This window comes from Tachypleus tridentatus, chromosome 7 (genome assembly GCF_004210375.1).
Source record: "Tachypleus tridentatus isolate NWPU-2018 chromosome 7, ASM421037v1, whole genome shotgun sequence".
Lineage (NCBI taxonomy): Eukaryota > Metazoa > Arthropoda > Merostomata > Xiphosura > Limulidae > Tachypleus > Tachypleus tridentatus.
The window spans coordinates 184402510-184421141 of record NC_134831.1 but is presented as its reverse complement, the minus strand read 5'-3'; the positions used below and the strand labels follow the sequence as shown (position 1 = coordinate 184421141).

At 32.8% G+C, this 18632-nt stretch overlaps 2 protein-coding genes across 6 annotated transcripts in view; both read left to right on the top strand.

Moving 5' to 3' along the window:
- The window catches only part of LOC143257469 (beta-TrCP-like), a 32604-nt gene extending 24042 nt beyond the window's left edge, over positions 1 to 8562 (top strand). The window contains exons 11-12 of one of the 4 annotated variants that reach the window (XM_076516163.1): positions 222 to 367; positions 5746 to 8562. In XM_076516163.1, coding sequence (XP_076372278.1) covers positions 222 to 367; positions 5746 to 5782 — 183 coding nt within the window. In that variant the 3' untranslated portion in view covers positions 5783 to 8562. Of the gene's footprint in view, positions 1 to 221; positions 5720 to 5745 lie in introns of those variants that run through there. The other 3 variants (XM_076516165.1, XM_076516166.1, XM_076516164.1) reach the window with 3 other exon arrangements.
- Positions 8563 to 8691: 129 nt separating this feature from the next.
- LOC143257471 (ectonucleotide pyrophosphatase/phosphodiesterase family member 5-like) lies at positions 8692 to 18164 on the top strand. 2 transcript variants are annotated; one of them, XM_076516168.1, is made up of 3 exons: positions 8692 to 8879; positions 14313 to 15052; positions 15365 to 18164. In XM_076516168.1, the coding sequence occupies exons 1-3, from the start codon at positions 8792 to 8794 to the stop codon at positions 15692 to 15694; spliced, it is 1158 nt and encodes a 385-aa protein (XP_076372283.1). In that variant the 5' UTR covers positions 8692 to 8791; the 3' UTR covers positions 15695 to 18164. The 2 variants fall into 2 exon arrangements, with proteins under 2 accessions (XP_076372283.1, XP_076372282.1); XM_076516167.1 differs by lacking the exon at positions 8692 to 8879 and adding an exon at positions 8967 to 10455.
- Positions 18165 to 18632: the final 468 nt, after the last annotated feature.

Genomic DNA, 18632 nt, shown 5'->3' with positions numbered 1-18632 from the left:
GTTACAGTAACACCATGGGAAAAGTTGTTTAAATTAAGTTATTGGAAAGTAATAAAACTTAGTTGTTTATAAAATAAAACACTAACAGAAGATGAATTTTTTTTACCTACTTTGGTTTTGAAAAGTTTTAAAGAATAAAACAAATTTAGACATAAAAATAGAAAATCTAAACTTTTTTACTTTTTCTGGTTTTTATTAATACTTTCTGTTTTCATTTCAAGGAGCATACAGGTCGTGTCTTCAGACTTCAGTTTGACGAGTTTCAAATTGTTAGTAGTTCTCATGATGACACAATCCTTATCTGGGATTTTTTAAATGCTAAACCTCCAGAAACTCCCTCACTGAAATCACCATCCCGCACCTACACGTATGTATCAAACTGACAAGCTGGCTGGTCAATTAGCTATAAAACAATCTCAGAAAACTTTATTCCATTTGTTCTTGTGTGTGCAGCGTAAATTTTATTATTATTTTTTTTTTTTAGTTGACACCACCACTAAGCACCTAGGAATGTTGTGATGTCACAACATTCGACACTCCTAACATCATCATAGAAATTTCGCTGTGAAACGACAGGCCAGCAATGTATTTAATGAGATATCTAGGGTATTATATGCTGGTCAGTGTATATGAACTTATGGCTGAGAGTGAGACTTCCCAAATGCTGAATATAGGTCTAAAACAGTAATACAGTGATTGGTCAGTTTTATTATCTTGTGCTGTAGCTGTACTGTGTGGCTAAAGTAATTATTTTCCACATAATGTGAGACAGTTACGAAGATTAGTAAACTAGCACAAATGGAAGACACATTGTGGACTTCAGAATCCAAACTCAGTGTCCTGCAGTCCTGATTATAGTCAATAAACAACTGAGTTAGAAATGTGGGGGGAAAAATTGCATAATTAGTGCAATATAACTTGATTTGGAAATGGCTAGGAGTAAACTAAAATGTGAGTTGTTGAAGATGTATTACTTTTTAAAAAAATTCTGGATATCAAAGATAAAATATAACTGCTTTGAACATCGAGAAGTGGAATTTGTTATTATATTAAAAAGTAAAAGGGTATCTTAAGGTTATAAGCTCAAACTCCAGATACTAAGCAGAAAAAAATGTATTGAGTACTTTAGAAAAAATTTGTTTTGTCAGAATAAAAAAATAAACTTATGGCCATGGTAAAAGCGTTAGGCTTCTTGATAAAATGTGACACTTTGGTTTATGAAGTTTTTGATTTCAGGAAAGAATTTATTAATTACTGAAGACACTCAAAAGCCTGGTGTTTATTCAGAAAAACATGATTATTTCTGTAAGCTTCATTAAAAATTTTAAATTATAAGTTTGATACATAAATATCTAGCTATATGAACTAAAGTGTTATAACTCCCAGTTTTGTAATTGAAGTATGAAGCTACTATTTTAGCCTTTCTTCAATAAGCTTGCAGTAATTAATTCTTTAGATCATTCTACATATTCTGGAAGTGTGATTTAAAATAAAAAAATGCTGGGAAAAAAACCCATCAACAACCACTTTGCTGTTAGTGAAATTACATCAAGTTTAACTTCCTTCATTTTCACTGAATGAATGTTTTAATATAGTGGTATTATTTTTATTCCTATTAAATTAAAACTGTGCATGGCTGTTTTATATTGCTTTATTTCCTGTCAACCCATGTCTGTACTGTAACTGTTAAGTTTCTTGTGTTTCATAATAACTGTCAGCATTAGTACTGAATGTATTGTGTTTAACGATAAACGTTTTGTTTAATAATGTATTTTTGTGCCCTATTCTGAATGACAAAACTAAAAATAATGAAAAACTAAATAAAAATTTAGTCTACATTAATGTTTATATTATATAGATGAATGGGAAATATGGGGGAAAAAAAAAGATTTTAGCAAAGGATTTTAAATTTGTTAGTTTTAATCTATGCTTTCAAAAGCATTTCAAATGTTCTATAATAAGAATTTGTAGAAGCAGTTTCAATCAACTGATGTGTATGGTATAGTGAAATATATATCAGTATCAAAGCAACAAATGTATTATTTTACCCACTGTGATATAGTTCCTGCTTCAAAAAAAAAATCAAAACATGGTTTTAAATTCTGTTAGTACTGCCATTTCACAAAGGTTTCTCTGCAACAAAAGATAGCATTAGTCATTTTTGTAATTATTAAGTCCCACATCTTTGTTTCTGTCACTGTAAGTACTGGCTTTGAGGTTTAGCAAAACTAGTGAGTATGAACTGAAAACAGCTTATGTAAAAATATAAAAGTCCAGTATTTCATTTGACTTCTGAACTGTTCTTGAAATGTTATGAGATGATGTTGGGCTGTAAACAATGTTACTGTTACAAAAAATGAATTAACATTAGACATCTTTATGATGAACCCTGATATATACTTCTATATTGAAAACTAATTTGCAAAGCAGGAATAGTTTTCTAGTTTTAACTCTTACCTTAATTTTAAACATATTTGTCATGTGAATATAAACAAAATGAACTTAATAAACTGTACACTGAATAGTCTTTGTGCAAATGACTTTTCATGTCCAGAGATAAAACTTTTATTAAACCTGAAAATGAGTTGAGCGTCTTTTACTGGAGCTGTGAAGCTTTAAACTTTTGATCAAACTGCTAATCCTTACATATGAAAATACTTTTTATTTATTTAAATTAAACTAGACTCTACATTTTTCAGGATGTTTATATCAAAACTGTTGAAAAAAGTTTAAAAAATGCCATAAATATGATTTTCTCCATTCTAAAAACTTGTTTTATTGTGATGTATATACTTTACCTCAGGCCTTAATCAGACAAAAGCGGTTTTGAGTCTAGTTAAACACTAGAATACATGAGTATGTTGTTCATTTAATTAAAAGTGATTCACTTGCATTAGTTGTAGTTTTAAGGCTTAAAGATAACACAATGTTCTTCAGGATGGAAATATTTGTATTTTTTATGTACATGTATAATAATTTTCTCTTTCTAAAATAGGGATTATTAAACCTAACAAGAAGTTTTTAAAAAATCTAAATGAGAAGATGCAGTAAGAGAAGAAAATGTTTTATCATGATCAGAATAAGATAAAAAACAGTTTAGCAAAATATTAAAATATAAATTTTTGAATACTTCATTCATCTTGTGTAAATTGTCCAATAAGAAGTTGGAAGAATGCTTTTTTGAAAATTTATAGAACAGCTAGTTCTTGTGATTGATGTTTCTATAATGTATTGTACCAAAGTATTTAGTTGGATCAGAGGTTTGTTGTAGATTTCTCTCCAGGAATGTTGTATAATGATGATTTAAAGACTATTTTTAAACCATTGATATCTTAAATGAATAAGTATCCTTGTGGAGAAAAAGTATGGATTAAGGGTAGGAGAATGTACTAAAACTATTCAGTCTCTCATGCATACACACACAATACAGTATTCCAGTATATTAAGTTCCAGGTATTTCATGTTTTTAACTTTATACTGAAAGTGTTGTGTTTCAGGAATTAGTTTTCATCTGATCAAAGTTTTGCATTAATTAGAATCTGATTATGATGATCTTGAAGAACTTACAGGCTAATAAGATACTTTTAAGTTTTTTCTGGTCTAAACTAATTAAATTCAAATCATCTCTCATTTTGTGCAAGTGCTCCATTAGCTATAAAAATGTAGAAATTTCTCTTGTCACTGTTAATATACATTTCTAAATGTGGTTCATAGGCTGTCAAAATATTCACCCTTCTTAATATGCAACTCTATTTCAGACTGTTTTTTAGATTTTCTTTGTAAATGTTTGGGCATATTTATTCCCCATTGATTATAACAGCTTTATTTAAACAGAAAATGATTTATGTCTTTGTTGAAAAGTGAGTTATTTGACATGTTCAATGTAAATGTAAATTTACATAACTTTAAAGGGTCTCTCTGGTACAGATGAAACCTAAATTTTATTACATTTGGGTTTGTGTAATACAAAAATCTTCTTGCTTGTTCTTCAGTTTTGATCTGCATTAATCAGTTTGGATTATTTTTTGCACCTAGTGCACTTCATTTTCTTGAAGTGCTTTAGTAGAACAGTAATTGTACGTATAGTTGCAGTATGGTTAAACATTGTATATATATTTTCCTAAATTTAAAGAATTGAATGAGTAATACATTGTGAAATGAATGCCAGATTTTTATGATACTGGGTTCAGTTACTTGGATATTTAAGTAGACAAAAGTCAGAATCCTAAGATGGAATTAATGTTATAAGTTTATAAAAATAAAATAAAGATATTTGATATATGTGGATGTCGACAGTTAGTAAACTACTGTTCAGGACATTAGAATGGAATTCTGTGTTGTGGTCTGAAAATATTGTGATGGCTAGAACGTGTCAGAGGAACTTCAACTGACTCTGATATGTTTTGTTCTGTGACTAGGAAATGCTGAAATTTCAACAATTTCTTAATATTTTTGTTTAATGTAGTCTTTCCTAGTTAAAGGAAGCTAAAGGAAATCTTAGGTTTTTGAAACAACTAAATTTGAAAATAAAATCAATCAGTAATAACTCTGAGATGCTTTATGAAACTACGATGATTACATGTTGTAAACTGTCTTGTGAAATTAATATTTGTAACACTGGAATGAGGAGTTTGTGTTTGAAAGATATTCAAAAACAAAAATATCCATGTCTTTCTGATACTTCAGGTGGTCATCTCTAAAATAAAGGATTATTGAAGTTTGTTTTTTATCAGTAATTTCAAACAGTTCCTATGATGATAAACTTATAAAGTTGCATTATCTGGAAGGATTTATTAGTTTTAGTTTAGTTTTATATCTGTTCCCTTGAAATATTTTAAATATAAAACTTAAATCGTAACCCAGTAAAATTACCAAAATTACATAGCTCGTCATTCCTGTTTTCCAAGGTACCTCAAATCTCTGTTTTAATGTTAAAAATGAATTGAAATTGTTATGGGAAAAATTAAAAAGATAATTTAATACTAGGGTGGTGTTTTGTATCATTACTGTCTTGCAAGTCAACCTAAACTGTCGTGTAACAAACCTGTGGAAACTAAGGCTCTTAATTTGTTTTTAGAACAATAGCAATCAGTGTCATTTTAACACGTGCCTGTTTATTTTAAAACAGCAAAATATGGATGAAATCTAAACTTTCTTGTTAAGAAATGACAAAGGATGAAAAGCTGTTAACATAATAGATTATGGGCTGTATTTGTGAAAAAATAAATATAACAAAAAGTAAAGGGGTGATATTTAAATATAATTATAAAGTAAAGGGGTGATATTTAAATATAATTATAGCTTTGTGAATGTAAGCACACAAACGTACATTTGACTTTGACATGAAATATAGTTTAAAAATGAAATTATTAACAACGTATTCCTGCTGTTGTTTGTTTGTGTTTTTATTTACTAAAGTTCTGCCTCTGTCAGTGTTTTTTTTCTTTTGTCCCTGCAGTTTTTAGTGTGACAAGTTTTTGCATTCCAACTTTTAATTTTTACATCAGAAGTTTATGGTGGGTTAAAAAAGCACTTTGACAAGATGATGGTAGCGTTTTTGTTCAGTTTTTCATGGTTCTTTTACAAAATAGTAATGTTTTCATATGCTAATTCTTGCTTGTGTGTAAAATATCCAGGGCAAGCACAATGTGAAATGCATGAATGTACTTGTAAAATAGAACATAATATATATGTATGTATAAAGGTAACAAAAATTTTGTCTGGCTTTTCGTTCTTATGTTTCAGAGATCCCATGTGCACTGGCTGTGATAAATGCAGGTGAAGAAAAAACACTTTATTCAGGTTGAAGCATAGTGCAAAGTAATATAATTTGAGAATTAGCTTTAATTGCTAAATGACAAGATGTAGATTAGTTGCTAGGTGACTGAGAATTTGAAGATATACTGCTGTTAAGTGTCAAGAACGTGACTTCAAAGATCATATTATAGACCAGCTAATTTTGTGATTTAGAGGGACAATGACCAAATCACACTTTAAAGGTTATAAAGTCACGAAAGGAAAGACTTGTCTCAAAAGTGGTAAATAGTTTAGTGGTTCAAGGTATGATTCTATGGAAAAACATAGTTTTGAGAAAGCAAAAAAAAAAAAAGATACATTGAAATAGTTGGACCAAAAAGTTAGATTTGGAAGAGTTAATGAATTCCAGATAGAAGGGTTAGGAGGGGTCCCCTGTCCATGCCAGTTATGGAGTTTGGGGCAGAGTCCCAGTTGTTGATAAATTGTGTGGGATTCGCAAACCCAGGAGTGAGAATTGACGGATGTGTAAAGGTTAGAAATCGAATTTATGAGTTGATTAGTAACGAATAATTTCATTACAAGTAGTTATGTTGTATTAATCAAGAATGATTATGGAAGGGAAACATACCATTAAGAGTGCAAAGTTACATTACAGATATATGGTGGTATTACTCTAAATGCTGTAAAGTGTATGTCTACAGTGATTTCATTTAATTTCTTACCACGAAAGAAAACATGCACAATAACCTTTCAAAAATGATTGGGTGCAGGGTAAAGAGAACAAAGGGAGCAGAAGCTATGTGAAACATTACGGTTAAGACTTTTTAAGCTAAGCAGTTCGCTTTGAATAACATTTTTATTATCTTAAGTTAAACATCGTAAATTACAAAGCACGTAAAATAAAATCAAAATTTCAACATGTACATAATACATTTATTGTCAAAATAGCAACATATAACCCCTTGGATACAAATTGACAAAAGACCATGTACTAAATAACAGGAAAGTGTCCAGGTTTACAATATAATGACGATTCAACGACAGTGTAGCAGTTTTAAAAAATTTACTTCGAACTCTAAATATTGTGAAGAGACTTGAAAGCTGCTAAAACGTACAGACACTTGACTACTGATGATTGAAAAAGTGTTACGGATGGATGACACCAAATATGAAATATTTGATTTGAAGCGTAGATTGTACGTCCGTCCCAAGAAAGTTGAAAAATACCACAATGTAAAGCATGGGGGAGGCAATGTGATGGTTTGGGTTGTTTTTATGTTGAGACCACAGGAGTTATTTGCAAAAGAGATGGAATAATGGATCAGCGCAAGCACCACCAGTGAAAGTATACCCACTAGTTTGCGTATTATTGTTAAATGATTCTGCTACCAAGAAGATAATGATCCAAAACGCTCAACCAACCTATGCAGGAATTACTTATCTAAGAAGCTACTGGGGTCATTCAAATGGTGTAATGACCCCCAAAGAGCTCAGATCTTAACCTATTTATGCAGATCTGGAATTTGCTAGATCAAAAACTTGACGAATCAAAAGTTACTTCCAAAGAAACTTTATGGGAGTGTATTTGAGATATTTGTAAAAATCCCAAAGGTCACTTGGATTAAATGTTTCAACAATGTATGAAAGACAGTCCGTAGTTACTAAAACAAAAGGGGAGCACTTTAAGTATTTGCTCAATTCGAACATTTCCACTGAATTTCTGTTGTATTAAGTATGAAGATTAATAGAATTGTAATGTTTCACCTGTGATTTACTTTCCGTTATTCTCTGAATAATGACTTTGTTTTCACAATTTTGCACAGTACTATACGTAATGTAATATTAACAATAAAAACCTAAGCAGTCCAGAATATCGTGTGTGGTAGATAATCCTGCTGCTACTATATTATATTCTTAAATTCATGTTAATGTTTTTCCATGTTTTTTTTTTACTGTAAGCATGTTTTTTTATTTTTATAAACGTTTCCTTGCGTGACAAAGGTAATTTTACAAACAACGCTAAAATTCAGGTTTTGATTCCATGCGATGAACACAAGATGGACCAATATAGCTCTGCTCACAAACAGTTTATAGCCTTTGAGTTGTTTACAAAAAAAAATTGCTTTTTCAAATATTTAAATCTGTTATTTTTTAATTTTGATTTGAAATTTTGATAACAATGCTAGTGGCTCCGTGTCCACACTGATCAACCGTTTGAACCTTTACACTGGACAGGGCTGATTTATCATTTCTTCAGTTGCTGAGATCTGTTGTAAAGTTATAGTCTGTATCTAGAACCAGATTCAGACCTTTAGAAGCCCTTGTGCAAATGCATGGGTTTTATTCCCTCTAAATCTGACTCTGTATCAATGTGAAAATGTTTACGTATGCTTCATGAAATTGTAATAATAGATTATAGTTTTTAAACGTTCCTATTTCGAACTAGTTTGGTATGGCAAAATATCCCAAACCATTTACTATTCCCACTCCATTTATTCTGTTCTCTAGTATGGCCTTGGCTGTAATGTTGCGCTAAACTTGCATTTTGAACCACTGCCACAAATAGAGAGTTGGTCCTGAATAGTTTCACTGGTAAATATTCCGTTCCTGTAAATAAGTCAGTGTGTATCAATTTGCCTCTGTTAGTATATCACAGGGGTAGATGCAATAAATTAAGGCCTTAAAGACAGTAACGTTAATTATCTTTGGCTAAACTAAAATCTTGAGTACACAACTTTCGATTTTAAGTTTGGAAATTTCATTTAGATTTGGTACGATATGGTTATTGTCAAATCAACCAAATTCAGCATTTCCAAATTTTACGGAATTTCCCATAGAAACAAACCAAACTCGGAAATAATACGCACGTTCGGTACACTGACGTCAGCCAACACGGAAGCGTGGTAATCTAACAAATGATGCAAGGTATGACAAGCACTTCTACATCCTGTTTAAGATGAGAACGTAATGTTCTTAATCACCCCATAAGTACATGAGAAACCAGTGGTGTTTTCTATGAAAGAGAAAAATATATATGTTCGGAAACCTGAATCAAATATTATGGAAACTTGAGCATTGTCAACGAGTAAGATTTGTGAAACCGCTACTAAAAACACAACCAGGTTTGTGTTAATACGTTTGTTTGTTTTTGAATTTCGCACAAAGCTACTCGATGGCTACCTATGCTAGCCGTCCCTAATTTAACAGTGTAAGACTAGAGGGAAGACATATAGTCATCACCACCCACCGCCAACTCTTGGGCTACTCTTTTACCAACGAATAGTGGGATTGACCGTAATTTTATAACGCTCCCACATCTGAAAGGGCGAGCATGTTTGTTAATACGTAAACTGTTGCTTTATACAGAATCACGTTTACTTCGGTGATTTTCACTGCTCGAGATTCTTTATAACGTGAGGGGCGTAAACAAGAAGAGAGACACCTGTATAAAAAAAAATTAACTGTAATAACTATAATGTCAGGTATAGGTAGTATTGTAGAGGCTTGCAATGTTAATGAAGTTGTGTTTCACAGATGTATCTAATTTTAAATATGACGTATTAAAAGGTTGCATGTTCGGCGATTGCACTAGAGTCATCACATTACAGCTAGCAGTAATAATAACTATAGTATACCCTAAGCTAGTGACAACAATAGTAATGTGCCTAAACTTGTAACAATAATAATGTTGTATACTTGAGCAAGTAACAATAATAATGTGGTATGCATAAGCTTGTAACAGAAACAATAATAATCATTATATCTAAACTGGCAGCAGAAATTTTTACAGCATAGTTGATAATAAATATAAGGCATTAAATGTAGATATAATGATTCTTGAAGATCCGATATAGTACAATCGGGGACAAGTTCGGTCACGTTTCCAAGTGCAACATTCTTTCTCTGGCAACTTCGAAAACTGGAACCTTTTGGCCACACACATGTCTATATATATGCGAGTTATTGATAAGTGTAAAATCTATATACTACGCCTTCACTGTAGCTAGTAAAGAACTTCGAACCAGTTTTCCTATGGAATGCTATGTGTAAAATTTAAACGGTTGGTGGTGTGTACGCGTTTCCGTATTGTACTGGTGATTCGGAAGTGCACGAGTCAAGTTAGAAGGGGGCAAGGTTTATTTAAATCTTATGCATTTTCATACTTTTCCTGGACGAAATTTTGGTGTTCGTTTTTCATACGTCACTTCGATATATTATTTCAGCGTCATTCTCATTGGACAGCTGATTTTCCTTGAATATATGTTTTGAAACGGTCTCGGAAAACAAGCAGAACTGTGACCTTGTGAAAGTAGCTGTACAGAAATGTGGACTTAAAAAAAAACTAGCGTGACTAGCACAGGACGAAGAGAAGAGACACTGTCTTCATGTTTTAGTTGATCCTCAACGTATTGATAAAGTATGTGAAATAGTCTGGTAAGGATCATACTAGTATGCTGCTGCATAATTCTATTAAACTTGTATTTGTGTTTGGTATATACACACTCGTCGGACTAGACTGTGTTACTACTAGACAAAAGGTGCTGCTGGTGTCGTTTGATGGATTTCGCTACGACTATCTTGGAAAGTACGCCACACCCAATTTTGATTTCGTGGCCAATACTGGAGTTCGTGCCCAGTTTGGCGTTCGCACTGCATTTGTTACCAAGACTTTTCCCGATCATTATACAATAGCAACAGGTGAGTTTAGTATAAACGTATCTCACAACATTTGGTATGGGTATGAACACTTTTACTGAAAAGGGGAGAATGACGTTTCGACCTTCCTAGTTCATCTTATTTCAAGCGGGTTCCTCGTCATCAAGAATTAATTCAGTATAGTTTACTTTCTATGCACTAGAAGCAGCAGCAATTATCATTGGCGGAGCATGAGTAACAGCTCCTTTCCTCGGAAAATGCTTAAGAATCGAGTGCAGTTACATAAATACGTACGTATTCGGATTTCGTTGAAATAATTCATATATATATATATTGTGTTTCCTTCCGTTTTTAATAACAAGAAGGCATGATTTATCTTGTGTTTCATTTCGGCTCTTTGAGTATTAGAAGAAAATTCCTTCAACTCCACGCCGTTTAAGTCGCGTATAGATACCATTCACACCGAAACAGTCTGGATGAACCTAAACATTGAAATATTTTCAAGATTTAGCATTCATTACGTTAGAAAAACGCGTAGGTTCAAGAAGTCTTGATAGAAATGAATAAAAACCATATAACACGAGCATTTTCAAAATGTGGTCATTTCTTTTTCTGAAGAAGAAAGGTCCACCTTTTGAAAGTGTTAAAGGTTTAGCAAACACGTAAAGTTTATATCACTAAGATTGATTTTTTTCTTCATTTGTATCTTTGCAGTTCAGTTGGATAGCTAGGTTTCCACTCAATGGTAGTGGTGTTATGTAGGTGCTGAAATAACCAAGCCTTCTCTTTATCTTTTTTTTTCTTTCTCTTCTAAGTTCTGTTTTTGATATAACGTGTTTATTTAGTGAAATTTACTAAGGCCTAATGAAATTTGAAGTTGAGCACTCTTCGCTTAAGACTGTGGTCATGCTGATTCTATTTGTTATAAAAACAACAACAACACTAAAACAAAACCAATGTATGGGGTTTTTAATATGTTACAAATTTCACCCGAAACGTACTTTTTGTTGTTAAACTACCTATTTATGAACAGCATGAACTTTGCATGAGGTAGGTGGGGCTTTTAGCTAAAATGATTTTATTTACCTATTAAAGAAAGACTAATTTGTAAACGGTAATACGTTTATACTGTCTTATTTCTGCTATTCTAATTGTGTGGATTTCTTAAAAGGGACAAAGGGAAAGTTTTACAGTATACGGGAGTAACATAAGAAAAGAAAGGCAAATTACTTCTTCATTTCTCCTGAAAAAAGAATCACATTAACACCCAAGATGAAAACAAGGGTTAAAAACTGTTATATGATGATGAAGCACCTACATTAAAACAGCAGTAGCTTCGCAATACTTCAGTAATTTTTAAAATCATAACAGCTTCACTTGTATCTAAAAGTGTGGTAAAATGGTTATATAAATGATTGGTTTTACATCGATGGAGAGAACTCTGGAGTGCACTAATCCTCAAGTTTACATAAAGGTTATATGTTACAAGGATTTTTCTATAATGTTTATACATGCTTGGCCTTGTTTTAGTGTCATGCCGTTGTGAAACTACAACAACAATTGAAAGAAACTCTCTCGTACCTTTACAGCTTTGGTACAAGTTGTCTTTGTATGGCTGTTCTTTTGCAAGGTGAAATTCTAATAGCTGAGGACAAATATTATGGAAGCAAAAATTGAATAAAGGAAAACATTACCCTTCCTTCTTTTGTTATTAAATCCCTGATGATATCATTAACTGCTAATTACATACTATTTTTCTGTTGATTGTAATAATTTGCTCACTTAACTGAGTAAATTCTCGTATCTTCAAATTCAAAACCAATAGTCTACTCATAGTATTAAAAATGGCAGTTTAATCCTAACTAAACTGAAGCATAAAAACATACACAAATTACATTTTTAGTTTATCTCTTTATCCCACATAGGCCGTACGTAGTCTAGGCTTAATTAAGTAGACTTATGGATTTCAGTGTCTCGAATTATAATTATTTTGTATGTTTTTCGAAATCCTGTACTTAAAGAAGTGCTATTACAATAAAGATAACTGATCGATAAACGCGACAAATCAATTCATACTAAACTGAGACAATAAATCGCAAAACAGTAAGAAGATTATGAATATTAGATAATAATATGTATTTATATATAAACTGGTAACTGGATGATGCAAGTCGTGTTAATGGCAGCGTGATGTGACATCTAATGTGATAATTAGAATGGACTGGTACTTTTTTATTTGTTTAATGAGAGATTGGTGTATATTTGTTTTTTAATTGTCTAAGCCTTTAATCTACAAGGAGTTGTAAAAAATAGCGTCAGGTGCACTATGTCTTTCTATAATCTTGTAAATACATAATGAAATTTCTTCTGAATTGTTTACACCAAGCATGTGGAATGAAGCCCCTTGCTAAAAGAGCACTAAGACTTCGGATTTACAACCCTAAAATCAGGGGTTCAATTACACTCGGTGGACACAGCAGGTAGCCCGATGTGTCTCAGCTGTACGAAACACAGACACACGCATGGGGAATGAACAAAACAATAGGGGCGCACTAGTCGTAAATCAACAGAAACAAAAATCTAACGACCAATAAATAATGTTTAACAACTTCATACAATACCAATACTGTATTTACATATAAAATATAAAGTAAAGTATTCGTTTTGTTCTGTAATGATAGTAATAATACAAATGTTTCGTATAACCATCGACTTACACATTATACAGATACACTATACTAAGAGCTTAATGTTTAAAATTTGCTGCAGAACTGTTGTAGTCTCCTTTCATCTTGGATAGTAAAAGTAGCCACAAATACGTAGAAAATAAAGATATGATGTCAGCAAAATACTGGAAATAGCGGTGGGATTACATACGATCCCAGTTTCATTCAAGATGTAATGATCCAAGGCTGTTGCAGTATACAGCTTATGTATTAAAACTGTGTACCTTAATATCCCAACACTAGATTGGTTGTTTCTGTGTGTGACACAATAACTTAACATTTCAACAGCAGGTGGGCTGTTTTTTACGGCATAATTTACAATAACAACACAAGGTGGACTGTTTTGCGTTTGTTTGTGTATTTCGCGCACAGCTACAATACGGCTATCGGCGCTAACCGTCTCTAAATTAGCAATGTAAGACAAGAGGAAAAGCAACTAGTCATCATCACCCACCGCCAAATTTTGCGCTACTCTTTCACCAACGAATAGTGGGCCTGATCGTCACATTATAACGCCCCCATAGGCTTAAAAGGCGACCAGGTTTGATGCGACGAGGATTCGAACTCGCGACCCTCAGATTACGAGCACCCTGGCCAACTTGGCCGTGCCGGGCCCTGTTTTTGTGTACAATAAAATAACTTAATAACCTACGACCATATTGGCTATTTTTAAGTATGACATAATAACTTAATATCCCAACACAAGATTGGTTGTTTTTTGTATCACATAATAACTTAAGATATGTTTAAAATGGTTTAACAAGATCTACTCTATTTTTTATTTCTCAACAAAGTTTGGTAAGATGGCATTTGTATCTTTTAATAAAACAAAACAAACAAATCGGAATTGATAAAACGTGTTTTTAAATCCTATGTAACAAGCCCATTGAATGTAGTTAGTCACATATCAGAAAACGGGCGCCCTTTCTTCTTATCTGTGGGTTATCGATCCGCTTACCAGCTTACAACGTTAAAATCTGGCGCTGTTAACAGATAATCCATTATAGTAGCGTTACAACTATGAAACATAACATGTCAACAACATATGGTTTTCTTTCACGATTCTGTACAAAATGAGGTTTGTACTGATGTATAATAAATCATCAAGCTGTTTCTGTTTAGAACAGCACACGGAAACAGCGAATAAGTGATAAAATTCTTTTGTCTTGTAAGGTCTGTACGAAGAGAGCCACGGAATAGTCAGTAACTCGATGTATGATCCGCTGTTCAACGAAACTTTCAACATTAGAAATACTGAAAGTAAATGGTGGGATGACGGAGAACCAATATGGACAACAGCAAAATTACAAGGAGTGAAAGTCGGGACGTATTTCTGGCCTGGATCTAACGTTCAATTGAAAAACATATTACCTGACTTGTCCTTAGTTTACAATAAATCGATTTCTTTCAAAATGCGAGTAGACACAGCTATTGACTGGTTACTCAAGGAAAACGCTGAACTTGTGCTATTATATTTCCACGAGCCGGATTCTGCGGGACATCAGTACGGAGTTTTCAGTTCCGGTGTGGAAGAAGCGGTAAAAGCTGTAGATGATACCCTTGGTTATATTTTGGAAAAATTGAAAAGTTCTAACTTGTTAGAAGAAATAAACCTCATTCTTGTAAGTGACCACGGAATGACGAACATAACTCTTGATTCCAACCACATAATTGTCTTGAACGATTATATAAGTTTAGAGGATGACATACAAATAATACCAGATTTTGGAGCTGTAGCTGCAATTATGCCTATAAAAGGAAGAGAGGCCAGCGTATATGAGAGGTTGAAGAATGCTCACCCAAACATGACGGTGTACAGAAAACAAGATATACCAGACAGGTTTCATTATAAGAACCACAGACGAATAATGCCCATCATAGCTGTAGCTGACGAAGGATATTTCATAGTTACGGTGAGGCGAAATTTCCATTTCAAATTGCTCTAAACTTTTATTTAAGAAAGTGTAAAATTGACACATCAGCATGTTGAAAATTATATTTGTTTTCACACATATCTTTTAAATATTGATGTCAGTGTAAGCAATAATAGTTAAATTTATTATTACACAAGAATGATAAAGATATAATGGCGAAACGTTGGCTGAATAAAATATTTCATTATTGTTAGGAGAGTAACTTTTTTCTTTGAATGTTATCTGTATTATTTACACTTAAAGAAGCTATAAGTTATTTTTCTCTACACACATCTGTTTTATCCATTTCAGAGAACTCCTACACCGGAGGATTTCGCTAAAAGTAAAATAGGACAACACGGATATGACAATCGTTTACGATCTATGAGACCTCTTTTTCTAGCAAGAGGACCAAGTTTCAAGAAAAACTTCATTATTAATTCAATTTTCGAAACCGTCAATATTTATCCCATGCTGTGCCATGTACTGGACATTCGCCCTGCATCGAACAACGGAAGTTTGGAGAATGTACAAAATGTCTTTTATAACAATGCGCCAGCCTCATTTCGACTTTATCAACTACAGTACTTTTGTATTACGTTGTATCTTGTTTTTCACAATTTTGTTAATTTCACACCATAATACCAAATTTTTCACTTGTTGCAATTTATTGGAATCTTTAGTTTAATAATTTACTAGAGAAGAAATTGTTTGTTGATTATTTGCTTCTGTAATTTAGTTCAATTAATTACTTTTCATAATTATCTGTTGGAAAAAACTATTCGTTAGTTTGTATTTCAGATTTTTGGGTACACGAAAACTTATTAATTTTTATGATCCCTTAAAGACGGGTTCGATTCTCCCCGGTATACAGAGCAGCTTATTCAGTGTAATATTGCTATTAGAAGACATGCACTGTCCTAGAGAGTAACCTATTCGTTAAGATTTTTTATTGCATTTGACTTAAATGTTGGGTATAATCATTTTTATTTGTTTCAATTTTAACGAGAACGTAAAAGACCTCTGCGATAGTGCATCACTAAGAATGTTAAAAGTTCAATGTTTTCACATAAAAATTGTAACCTAAAACCAAACAAAATTAACAAAAAATCAAATATATTCATTAAATATATTTAAAGAGATTTTTTAGGGCTAATAACCGATTATGCTTCCTTATTCAACTCCAAAAAAATTGGAAGGATTAAGTGCAAACTAAATTTTCAGACGATTTCTAAAGTAAATTGTAATCAGCTTGCATATTAAGTAGACAAATTGTACTACGAAAAAAGATGAATTTAAAATCCACGTTAATCCTTATTTTAATAATTGTCAACAAAAAGATTAGCCTTTTTAAAGTGAGCGAAGAGAAAAAAAGTCACTCTCCCGGACAGACATAAAAACATTACAGTAATTTCATTTATTCTCACCAATACTATAAATACTTCCTAGTTTTCTCCCTAATACTACGCTCTACATGGCCAGCCGGTTGAGGCGCTCGATTTGTAACATAAGGCCCGTGGGTTCAAATTCACGTAGCACCCAACATGCTCGCCCTTTCAGCCGTGGGAGGGTTATACTATGAAAGAGAGTAGCTCAAAAGTTAGCGGTGGGTGGTGATGAATATTTGCCTTTATCTGGTCTAACACTGCTAAAGTAGGGACGGCTAGCACAGATGGCTTTCGTCTAGCTTTGCGCGAAATCCAAACCAACCACTAGAACTACAAATATTTTCTGACCTTCTCAACAATATTGAACACACTTCTGAATTTTGTACCCCTTTAAACTACTATGCCCAACACGTCTTTCCAAAACCAGAGAATTGACGCACTTGAATACCGAATGATTAAAATCTTTCTTCCTACTTTATTAAAAAGTAAACAATGTTTTAGTCACTACCTGAAGGCAGAAAGAAATGTAATTGCTCTTTTGGCCTAGAAAGGTGAACATTTCTTATTTCACCAGAATATTTGAAGGTGTTTACCTTAAACTGGAATTCAATTAATACAAACTTTCTACGTCACAAATATTCTGTTCATAAGTTAAAATAAATAATTTTTTATTATTAATGTTAGTTTGCACCTTGAGCGAAACGTATATTCTGAAAACCTAACTTTAAAAAAAAATTGTGGACGTAAGACACTGACAAGCTCTTGTCTGGAAAGAATTTGCTGAAAACGTTTACAATGAATAACAAGTTGAGATGAGGATTGGAAATTCCTTAGTTAGAACCCTTCTCAACTATAAGTACGATCAAGGAAGTCTTTTGTTTCTCCAACCTGGCCCGGCATGGCCAAGCGTGTTAAGGCGTGCGACTCGTAATCTGAGGGTCGCGGGTTCGCATTCCCGTCGCGCCAAACATGCTCGCCCTTTCAGCTGTGGGGGCGTTATAATGTGACGGTCAATCCCACTATCCGTTGGTAAAAGAGTAGCCCAAGAGTTGGCGGTGGGTGGTGATAACTAGCTGCCTTCCCTCTAGTCTTACACTGCTAAATTAGGGACGGCTAGCACAGATAGCCCTCGAGTAGCTTTGTGCGAAATTCAAAAGCAAACAAACAAATTATCCAACCTTTCCGTGTGTATACCGACATTGTTATAACGTATGTTTACGTTTTTAGGCTTAGTTTTAGCGCTTTTCTCGATTTATTGTTTCCTGCTCTTAGTAATGATTTCGAATACTTAAACTAATAATATATGCTTTAAAACAAAGAGTATATTACCATGAAAGTTCAGTACCAAAACAAGTTATATAACTAAGTTCAATTTTATAAGAAATTCCTCGGAATTTCGAGAACGACTTGCCATTCGAATCCTTCGATTTGAGTTTCGCTATTTATAGTGGGCCATCATTTGAAACGCTAGAGTGCAAACTTTCAAGAAAATAAGAATAGTAAAATATAACTAATTGGCTTTCAATGGAAAATTATATTATTTATTTTTGTCCTTGTTTATTGGCTAACAACAGAGAAAGAAACAGACTAAATTTACTTTGAAAACTTCGTCTCTATTATGTCTGTAATTTATAATCTACGACCAAATAACTGCATATTCTGTGGATGATGAACTGTCATGGACGTTATCGTTGTCATTAAAAAAATTGGGTTGTTTCTGAAAATACCTTCAAATGTATTTTCATTATTTTGTTTCATATCACTTACTATACAGTTAGTAATATTTAAGGAACAGAGACGTGACAAACACTTTATTACAGAAAATATTATGGAAAATGAATCTAATACAAGTTATATTTCCAGGTTTATAGCGTTACCAGCCTGATGAATAAATTTATAACTCGCGCGATAAGAAATAGTAAACGTGGCTTCAGCTTTTGATCTGTAATATTTGTCGTACTATTATAATATTGAAAGTTATTTTCGTAATTATCGGAGAATGGGGACAATGATGACAGAAGAAATTTGGTTTCAGTACCATTTTAAGAGCAAGAACGATATATGTTAACTGAGTATCAACGGGGAGTTGATACCTTATAACACTAAAATTCGGAGTTCAGTATCTGTGGTGGGAGTAGAATTATTGCCGTATTTCATAATTTTTATGTTCAGTGAACATAATCAATTTCAAA

Excerpts from the sequence above, each read along its gene's own strand:
- LOC143257471 (XM_076516167.1), top strand. The coding sequence starts at position 10,209 with ATGCTGCTGCATAATTCTATTAAACTTGTATTTGTGTTTGGTATATAC. Across the intron at positions 10,456-14,312 it reads TCATTATACAATAGCAACAG|GTCTGTACGAAGAGAGCCAC; the intron begins GTGAGTTTAGTA and ends TTGTCTTGTAAG. Across the intron at positions 15,053-15,364 it reads AAGGATATTTCATAGTTACG|AGAACTCCTACACCGGAGGA; the intron begins GTGAGGCGAAAT and ends TATCCATTTCAG.